This window comes from Leuciscus leuciscus (assembly GCF_965113295.1).
Source record: "Leuciscus leuciscus genome assembly, chromosome: 20".
NCBI classification, from domain to species: domain Eukaryota; kingdom Metazoa; phylum Chordata; class Actinopteri; order Cypriniformes; family Leuciscidae; genus Leuciscus; species Leuciscus leuciscus.
In genome coordinates this window covers 22,294,066-22,304,753 of record NC_138744.1, presented here as the reverse complement: position 1 = coordinate 22,304,753, position 10,688 = coordinate 22,294,066, and the positions used below count along the sequence as shown (strand labels likewise).

The following is a 10,688-nucleotide window of genomic DNA, read 5'->3' as shown; positions in this document are numbered from 1 at the left end:
AAAAAAAAACCATAGAAAACATATGTGCATTTCTTTCTTCTATGGAACACAAAAGAAGATATTTTGAAAGTCAATGGGGTCCAAATGACTTCCAGCATATGGACAAAAAAGACAGAGAACTTTTTCTTTTCAAAGGAGAAAGAAATATAGAGATTTGGAACAGCGAGTAAATGATGAAAGAATTGTCATGGGTGAACTATCCCTTTAAGTGACAGAAGCTCATTCAGAATCTGCATCCACAGAACTCAGCAAAAAATATCCAGATTTTAATTGGAATATCCATAATTCACAAAGTTCTACACAACTCCCACACCTTGCATGTTAATTTAATAAATATTTTGCATAAGTTGATTATACATGTAGCTATAACAGTAGCCAAGTCTTCATCCACTTCTTATACTGTTATTTTATCGTGAAAATGCATTTTTTTTTATTTTAAATGATACATTAGGGAAAAAAAAATCATACATTTTGGCCTTTTACCAATAAAATGGTGTGCATAAAAAACATTGTCACATGAGAAAAAAAAATGTATTGTCGCATATGCAGAGACATTGATTCAATATCTAATTTTAGTTATAAAGGTCAGTATCAGTCATTTTTCAAATGTTGTATCAACATTCACAATTTGTTGTTATTAACTGGTTTCCAGCTTTTTAAAACAACGTTTTCAGTCTGAAATAACTAAAACTGAGCGTGTTCCATTTTTACGTTTTGTTTGTTTTCAGTTTTTGTTTTCATTTTTTTAACCACTTTTAATCCCTGAGAGAAAAGCTTCCCCGAAATGCCTTGACTCATTCAAATGTAATGGGCAACGTAAAGGTCATGGAACCATAAAAATACTGAGTCATTGTTTTTTTTTTTTTTACATTTTGTTAGATCATTTCACTGTGCATGAAGTTCAAAGTAACTCTGTCAAATAACACCACTTTTATTTGCGTTAAAGCCCTTTTCTCAACAAAAAGTCTTTCCAAACGTTTTTTTTTCCACAACATTTGAAGAATTGACACAGTGTTGGGGGGTAACGCATTACAAGTAACGTGAAATACAATTTTCAAGTAACTAGTAAAGTGATGGATTACTTTAAATTTTTTAACAAAATATCTGTTACTTATTTGCATTGCTTATTTGAAAAATAATTAATTGTACTTTTTTTTCTCCGTGAATGAACTGATGCGTGGTGTGCGCTGTGTGAATATGATGGTTATTGTAGTTCTAGAGTAAATGTAAACAAGTATTTACTCATCTCATTTGCACAAAAATAGATTCAATATTCCTCAAAATTAATAAAAACAGAAATGCTTATTCAGAATATTACATTTTGTAATAGGCTATACCGTTACATTTTGTACTTTTGTTTTGTTTGTTTTTTTGTTAACAAACAAACAAGCAAGCCCAAGTGAGAAAACGTAACGCAAAAGTAATGTAACGCATTACTTTCCATAAAAAGTAACTAAGAAACGCAATTAGTTACTTTTTAGGGAGTAATGCAATATTGTAATGCATGCTTTAAAAAGTAACTTTCCCCAACACTGCTCACAAAATGTTACCAATAATAGCATTTCCATCAGCTATATCGGAAAAATCTATACTTTTTTCGCAAAGAATCCTTGGATGAAAACTTGGCAAGTGTCTCAGCTCCATTTAACACATTTGACTAGATTCAAACATAGAATTAACATCGATTTTCTCCCAAAACATCTGCATAGAATATGTGGAAATATAGATTCCACCTGGGCCTATAACTTAACATAAGCATTAATACATCCTAATGTTCTCCATTACTCCCTAAAACCTCAAAACAAGCAGGCTCACTTTCAAAGGCACACCACTGGCAAACTAATTACAAAAAGAAAAAAACCTGTCCAGCAACATGCTTTAGGTCAGGGTGCTTGTGTGGTTGTTTAAGAATGAACGGGAAGACAGAAAAAAGAAATGCCTCAGTCATGACAACAATACTACAGTGTGTAAATAAATAATTTACCAGTTTCTACTACGCGCTTCTAAAACACTAAAGGAACACAAAACATTAAAGTCTACCATTCAAACAGTGGCTGATGATAGATCCATGTGCTGTACATGAGTCAAACCAGAGTTTCCCCATGCTGTGCAATCAAACATATTATCTCTTATACTTTCAAGCCACACCCTTCAAAAAAATACAATATGTTACTCCATTTCCATACATACAGCTAGCTAATTCATTTTTGGTCTGTGCAATTGTGACAAATATGGTATGTTACAAATTACGAAAGTGCTTCACATAATCTTTGTGTACCATGATACAAAACAGTGCTTAAACTTAAATAAATAGAAAATTAAAAATACAGTACATAAGAGAAACAACTTGAAAATGCTGCATATTTTCAGTAGTTTCTTTTTCTTTTCTTTTTTTTTTTTTTGCAGTGGCTCTAGCAGGCATTCTGACATTCAGTACAAAACACAATAGTTCTCGCAACAAGTTATTTGATTTTTGTTTTTGCCAAAAATTCCTATTTGTGTATGATATTGCCATAAGAGGTTATGTATTATAGGTATTTCCTTCCTATTTGTGAATTGTGAAATGGCTCATTCAGGTTGCAGCCACTGGGCGCCACTGTTGTGTCTCTATCAGGTCCATGCTGGAGCCACTGCCGCTTCGTGTGGATTCCAGAAGATCGCCAGGTTCAATCAGCACACTGGGTCGGTGTTGCAGCTCTCCTCATGTCCAAATGACCTTCTCTATCAATCCCTCTATATTCCCCCTCACGCTTTAATTTCACCCCCAGGTCGATCTGTTTTCGGTCATTAAGTCTTTGACCTCATTTCAATTTGATTGACCTGAATACATTCCCCCTGCACTGACTCACACTTTTACAGCTCAAACTTTAGCTTCCTCCTGCCTGACTCCATCCGAAAGTTTCCTCTCTACAAAGCTCATTCTATTTGAAGGGGATTCACAAAAAAAGTTGCTGCCTTAAATTTTTAAGTACAATCAACTTAAATAGAAGTCATTTCAACTTAAATTCAGGATTCCCACACCTTGGTTCATTTCAAATTCAAGGACCTCAAGTGAGAGGAAGGTTACATCGTGTTACCTTGTAAGATACATTGTCGCGCATGTTCTCAAGACTCCGTCGCTATGGAAACAAAGACACTAACATGCAATCACCCGCAAATTAATGTGTGGGTCTATGTAAAATACATAATTTTACCTTTAAATACGGGACCATTCTTTGTAATCTTCTTTGGTGATACAGATATTTGAAATTTGCATTTTCCAGGCATCACGTTTCTGCGGTTTCAGACTATTTTTGCAATGTTTCACGGTGTGTCAGAGAAACGTTGAGGTACCATCGTAGTAGTTTCGTGCGCGCGTGAACGTCATGGCAACGTAAAACACAAAGTACCTCACGCGGGAAACACGTTACGTAACGCGTAAATGCACGTAACTAAAGTAAATCAAGCAAGCTAGTATGCATAGGCCACGAAGTGTTGGCGAAATAAAACATTAGCGAACCAGATGGATTAATATTAGCCTGGGAAAACCCAGACAACTTCCGGCAAATTTAGATTTGCTCTGCAAGTAGTCTGGCAAAGAGCTCATTCAAGGCCATTTCCATGCCGTGGAAATCGCGTCACCAATCAATCAGAAACGTTGAGGCGGGCTTTACATGATGACGATCGCTCTGATTGGTTTTAGGTCTAGCCTATCCAATAGGGGTTATGCGGAACGCCCAACGTTCGAACCGGAAAACAGGTATAAGCATTTCCGGTTTGCACTTCAGTACGCATCTGCAGCGGTAGGTGATCTCTGAGGTAACTTATTTTTCGCTTTTTTAGAATACAATTCTTATTTCTGTTTTAATTAAAATGTCACGAATGCTTAAGTATCAGAAATTTTTTTTTTATAAAAAAATAAAATGCAGTCTTCATTTGATTGTTTTAATTGTCTGCAAGCAAATATAAAAGGTTAAACTACTGATAGCATACTAAGTCTAAACTAACTTACTGATAGTTAGCTAACTCTACATCGGGTGCCATTAGCAAAAGCTACATATACTAACTTACATACCTTCATAATCATGAATAAATGAGGAGGCGTAAAAACGTAAATCCTTTATCTAACGGAGTACTCGGGGCTCTGGACGTCCGTTTGGCAATACGATGTACATCTGAAATGGATAGAATGGGTAGCTCCTGTAAACACCGGCTATAAAAGGTTGCCATTCCTACGCTGTGTTTACCTCAGTAGCTGACGACCGGAAGTAGTTATACCCGTTTTGTAGAACCCGGAAGTATGTTCCGCATAACCCCTATTGTGCCCAGAGGCATTTGAGCGACGTCCACTCCATTGGTGAAGCGCACCAACTTTTAAATGCAGCATTATTATATTAAAATTGCAAACACATGAGGACAGTCTCCATGAAAGACCCACTGGCAGATGAACATGTATACTACATTTCTCTCCGAAACGGTAGGAAATTAAATTAGATTTAATAGAGGATTTTAACTGTGACAAGATGATTGACAGGGCAGTTTACATGACGGGATGCACGCGACAGATCCGTACGATAAAGATGATGAAGTAGTATGTCCAAAAGTTGCCTACTTTTTTGCTACACATTCACATTCAACATACATTTTCTTCACAAAAAGAGTATACTTTTATGGCGTAGTGTTACATAGGCGAATTGGGACGCAGCATATGGCTTTACACATGACGATCGCTCTGATTGGATTTTGGAGTTTTAGGTCTATCCAATTGCGCCGAGAGGCATTTGAGTGACGTCCGTTGGTGACGCCCCTTTGGAAATGATTTGTCTATGGAGCTTTGCCAGACCATAACTCAGTTACTACTGAGAATGGTCTGGTTTTAACCAGGCTAGATTAATATGGATTTTTTTTGTAAATTTTTCAAGGACCTGTATGTTCATTTTCAAAAACTTTCCAGGACCTTGATTTTTATTTTATTTTTCAGATTCACAAACTTCCAAGAATTTCAAGGACCCGTGGGAACCCTGTAAATTACATTAATCTGACTTTTAAAAAATGAGTTGAATCTTGTACAACTTACACAAAAAAAAGTTTAAAAAGTCCTTAATTTATTTTGATGAGTTAAAGCAATGCAAAAACATATGTTGTCATAACTTATTCATGTAATTTTTTTTACAGTGCAAGAATGAATAACGAAAGCGGCTCTAGTAAAGCAAGCCCGTCTTCCAAATAAAAAAAGCCAAACTGCAAAGTCATCACTTGGTCTTTAAGAAAGCTCTTGCTGTTTGTTGACAGCATCACTGCATCTGCTAACAGAAACGGCAATAAAATGGCGTGGTACTTTACTCTACACAGTGTATGCGTACAGTTTCGTACAGTTAACAAGTTAGCATTTCTTTAACTTCTGGATTCATTGTCCTGAAGCCAATAGGTTTTTTTTTTTTGAATGGGTTCATGTTTGAATGACTGTAATAAGGTCTGTGGTGAACACAAGCACAAGATATTTTCACATTTTATTCTGACATAAAATACATCAATTATACCCCAATTTTGTTTTTTTAAACTTTAAAGACTTGAAAAATTTAGCTGATAACAAGTGGCTAAATGGGACATTAAACGTCATTACAGCGAACAGGAAAACTTGTGTTTATACCTGTGCAAACTATTCTAAATCAAACTTTACATCTTGTAAATAAAGAATGAAAGAGTGGTCGGAAACTTAATGGTGGTGGCACTAAAGTCATGCGTCCGCAGTGTTCGTTTATAGCCTACGCTTAGCTTTTTACTTCTGGCCATTGTATTTAGGCTTTAAAATTCATAAAAGTTCATTTGTGAAGATTGTCATGATGAGAAAATGTGGAAGAACCACAAACTTCTGTTGGTCACAGAGCTTATATTCTGCAATTATCCAAAAGTCAATGGAAAAATCCTATTGGCTTTTTGTCAAGGGAACCAGAGTGATGCTAACTTCCGGGTTGGCCTACAAAAATATGTCATCCCTGCGGCCCTCTTTTGTCTGAACAAACCTAAAATATAAATTTTTTAGCTTACCATTATTGTTAGATTGTATTGCTTATTAGAAAAATTTAATAGAAATGCAAATTTGGTAAGCAGCTTTTGAGATTTCTGTGTTTCCTACTAGGAGTTGTATTTGTATGACTGAAAACAGCTGTGCTTCCAAGATGGCCGCTGACTGTTTTGCCTTGAAAAGTCTAAACAGGATTACGGGGAGTTATAAGGTGAAACACCGCACTGATGCAACCGTTTAGTGAATTTGCTCCACTGTCTCACTATGTTGCTCTTTGGTTCTCTTCTCCCAGGCGGTAAGAGGCCCCTTTCCCTTTTCTATTCTCCATCTTTTGTGCATTCTGTCTTTTCTCACCCCATCGTAAGCATGACCTTTTGTCATTAATCAGTCCTACATTGTCCCTTTATGGTCCTCTTTGCCTTAGTCCCCTGTCCAAGTCTGTCTTTCCAGGCCTTTGTCCATTTGCTGGTTCTCTCTCTCTCTCTCTCTCCCTACCCCCAGTTCCATGACCCTTTTCCTTTCTTTCTCTACCTCATTTTCTTCTTTTGACCGCTGCTTTCCCCGGTGCCCTTTTATCCCAGCCACATGGCTCAGTGTATGTGTGGGTGCTCACTGCAGGAGTCTTGTCGAGGTGGTGGTGCGGGCAGAACGAAAGAGGGTGAGGGAGAGGGGGAAGAACAGGGGGATGGAGAGAACTGGTCAGGACAGGAATGGACAGAGGAGGAGAGCTGCAGAGCCACTTCGTTCTCGTAACAAAAGGAGGAACGGGAGCCCTGAATGTACTTTTTCTCTGCTAACTCTTTAGCGCTGCAGGTTGGCGTGTCCGTGACCTCATAAGTCCTGTTGAAGTACGAGTAGTCCACCTAGAGGCGGGGAGGACGCATGACAAGTACAAAGCATAAATACATGTGCATTTCAAATGAAAAAGCAGTACAGATTATTGTTTTATAAATGCAAGGAATGCAAAAAGTGCTGCACGGGGTGTAACTTCAGTATTTCGGTGCTCTTTGGGTGTAGGGATGGTTCCTTGTCACCTGTTTTTAAAATCTAAGCCATGAAAGAATAAAGGCTTTTTATATTTTTCTAAAAACGAATTACTCGAGTGCCTTGGATTGTTTTTTCTTATGAGTAGATTATTGTTTTAGTTAAGACTAGTTTTAAGTTTTGGTTCTACATAAAAGAGAGATGCTTTTGTGTGTGTGTGCAGGAGAATCAATACATACATAAGCAACACCATCTTTGAGCATAAATGTGGCTATAGTTCCATCCAAAGTTGCGAATTTTGCATAAACATTTGCAAATAAAGCACCGTCCATCCAGTGAGACAAAGAGAACAAAATCCTTGCAAAGTCACGTCTTTTTTGATGCGCATCGAGGAATTTATTCGGTAAATGTGTTTCCATCATAGTTTATGCGCATGTTTTCTTACCGACTCAATTGAGCGCATAATCTTTCTATGTGCATTTTTGAATTTATGCGCATTTTGCCGTTTCCATCCAGGCAGGTTTTATTTTATGCAAATGATGAAAATGGGCATAAAAATAGATGGATGGAAACATGGCTATAAGCTCCTATTTATTTAGAATGTCGGATTGAGAATAGAATTTATTTTCATTCCAATGCAATTTTCATTCCATTTCAGTTTAAAGAATTGCAGAATTGGACAAAACAGTCTTTAAATGTTAATGTGACAATGTCTTCTTTGAAAGTTTAAAACATCTCGATATTTGAAGGTTTTACAGGCCATAGATAGACAGACAGACAGACAGACAAGATAGATAGATAGATAGATAGATAGATAGTCAATACAGTGCTGCCTTACAAACACTGTAATGAGTCCTATCTGGTACTTCTTAATTTACAACCACTGCATTTTCACTCAATCACTTTCCACCCTCCATTTCTTTATTCTCTGTCTGTCTCTCACCTGGTAGCAGTTCTTCCTTTCAAAGAGCACAGGTTCAAAGCGGTGACCCCAGACGATCTCAGAGGCCAGGTAAGAAGACCGACATTGGGTTGTCATGGCAGTGGCCTCCACCATGCCCTCCAGAATCACCACCACTTCCAGCTCTTTGTCCCCCTCTAGTGTACGTTTGTCCACCTCAAAGAAAGGGCTCTCCTCGTCAATCTCGTGAACGATGGTCACAGGTGACACCAAAAAGATGCGATCTGTTCCATTGTCAAAGCCGACATTGAGGTCTGCATTGTCCAATGGCAGGAACTCACCCTCAGGGGTCACCCGTGGCTGCAGAAAAGGTCAAAGGCAATGTTCATTTTCACACAGTTTGGTGTTTTAGTCATTTTTCTTGTTTGACAGAAATGTCCAGTAGGCAATTTAGTTTATTATTCAATATTTAGGTATTTTTATTGTTTGACAGAAATGTCCTGTAGGCAATTTAGTTTATTTAGTCAATATTTAGGTATTTCATATTTATCAATAGTAATCCATTTTATTCTGACTGAAATGGCTTTTCATTTTTTGTCAATAAAGATGTTTTAGCTGACGATAATATGCAAAAAAATTTGTCAAACTGTAACAGACCAAACTTTCTACCATTTTAAACATTATAAATATGTATTTAAACATATTGAAGATTTATCAGCATAAAATATGCTAATTTGAGCCCTTGAAAATATATAGCCTAATAAAAAATAAAATAAAAAATAAATAAAATTAAGGTAGGACCATTTGCATAAACTCAACATTGTCATTGTCATTGTTGAAGCATTGTTAATACCCTACAGCGGCAGTGTTACTTTTTGACCACGGAGGCCCTGTCAATGGTAAAATCTCATTGGTCCAAAACTCAGCTGCACATAACTCTATATTGGTCATCAACCAGCTAAAATTGTGTTCCATCACACAATATTTTCAGTGAAAATAATAAAAACTGCACATATTATCTGGTCAGGACACAGTTTAAGATTATTTAAGCAGATACAGGAAGTAATTACATTCCATTTTAATTATTTAATTATTTTCCCACAAAAAATAACAATGTATGTGTGTGCATATTGACTCCGGTCATTTTATTTCAGTATTTTTATTCATTATGCAATAACATAGGAACTATTAGGATCTTTGGATCTTGTCTTATCTTCATGTTCAAACATCTCACCATCTAACCTCAACACATCAGAACCTGCTAGAAACATCCATGTAGACAATGACACGATAAAAGACAAACATAAACACCATACTCGCAGACATAATACACACATCTGCACAATGACACACATTCGGATCTACTTAAGACATCAAGATTTCATTCACTGTAAAACAAAACATACTGACACAAATAGATTAAATCCAGCCGTTAAATGAAGTCACACACACACACACACACACACACACACACACACACACACACACACACACACACACACACACACACACACACACACACACACACACACACACACACACACACACACGGCAGATAAGTGAGACAATGGTTTGCTCTAGTAAAGAGTTAATCTCCTCTACAAATCTTATAAACCTCCGGTATGAGGTTGAAGAAAACAAGCCTTCATTAACCACACCAACTGCCCAGATGTCAATCTCTCTCGTTCTTTTTCTCTTTCATTCGCTATCTCTCATCTCGTCATGTATTCTACCTTTGCATGGTTTTACTTTCTCAAGTACACTACCCTTTAAAAGTTTGGGTTTGGTAAGATTCTATGTTTTTGTCACTTATTTTCAACAAAGCTGCATTTATTAGGTCAAAATATGATCAAAATGGTAATATTTCTGTGTAAACTAATAAAAAAAAAAATTCAAAATATAAAGTTCAAAAGAACAGAATTTATGTGAAATAGAAGTTTTTAATATTTCCATTCTTTTGTAATATTATAAACACCTTTAATGACACTTTTGGTGAATTTTATGTTTAATAACAGGATTAATTTCGTAAAAAAATAATAAATAAATAATTACCGACCCAAAACTTTTGCATGTTAGTGTACCTTCACAGTTGGACTTGGTCTTGGTCACACCACATGACTTTGATTTGATGGATAAAATTTGATGGACAAAATAAGCAGTGAAGCAATTGTGTTTCTAATATTAATATTATTAATATTAAACACATAATATTACAAAAGAATGGAAATATTAAAAACATCTATTTCACATAAATTCTGTTCTTTTGAACTTTATATTTAGAATTTTATTTATTTATTAGTTTACACAGAAATATTACCATTTTTATCATATTTTGACCTAATAAATGCAGCTTTGTTGAAAATAAGTGACAAAAACATAGAATCTTACCAAACCCAAACTTTTAAAGGGTAGTGTACTTGAGAAAAAGTAAAACCATGCAAAGGTAGAATACATGACGAGATGAGAGATAGCGAATAGCGAAACTTGCTATCAGTTTCTGATGCAGAAAAGTTAGTTCATGCATTCATGACCTCGAGACTGGATTACTGTAATGCTTTATTAGCTGGTTGTCCTGCATCCTCAATAAACAAGCTACAGTTAGTCCAAAATGCAGCCGTTAGAGTTCTTACTAGATCAAGAAAATATGATCATATAACACCGATTTTATCATCACTGCATTGGTTACCTATAAAGTTCTGTATTAATTACAAGGTATTGCTACTGACTTATAAAGCCCTAAACGGCTAAGCTCCAGTCTATTTAACGGATCTTCTATTGCCCTATAATCCGTCGCGCTCT

General features: G+C 36.2%; 1 protein-coding gene across 4 annotated transcripts in view; it reads right to left on the bottom strand.

Annotated features, from left to right (window-relative positions):
* Positions 1 to 10,688, bottom strand: part of kcnj14 (potassium inwardly rectifying channel subfamily J member 14) — a 28,790-nt gene continuing 18,102 nt past the window's right edge. For 3 of the 4 annotated variants that reach the window (XM_082150347.1, XM_082150345.1, XM_082150346.1), the window contains 2 exons: positions 7,932 to 8,249; positions 1 to 6,867 (listed from right to left, as the gene is read on the bottom strand). In XM_082150347.1, coding sequence (XP_082006473.1) covers positions 6,595 to 6,867; positions 7,932 to 8,249 — 591 coding nt within the window. In that variant the 3' untranslated portion in view covers positions 1 to 6,594. The remainder of the gene's footprint in view (positions 6,868 to 7,931; positions 8,250 to 10,688) is intronic. The other variant, XR_014200729.1, reaches the window with a different exon arrangement.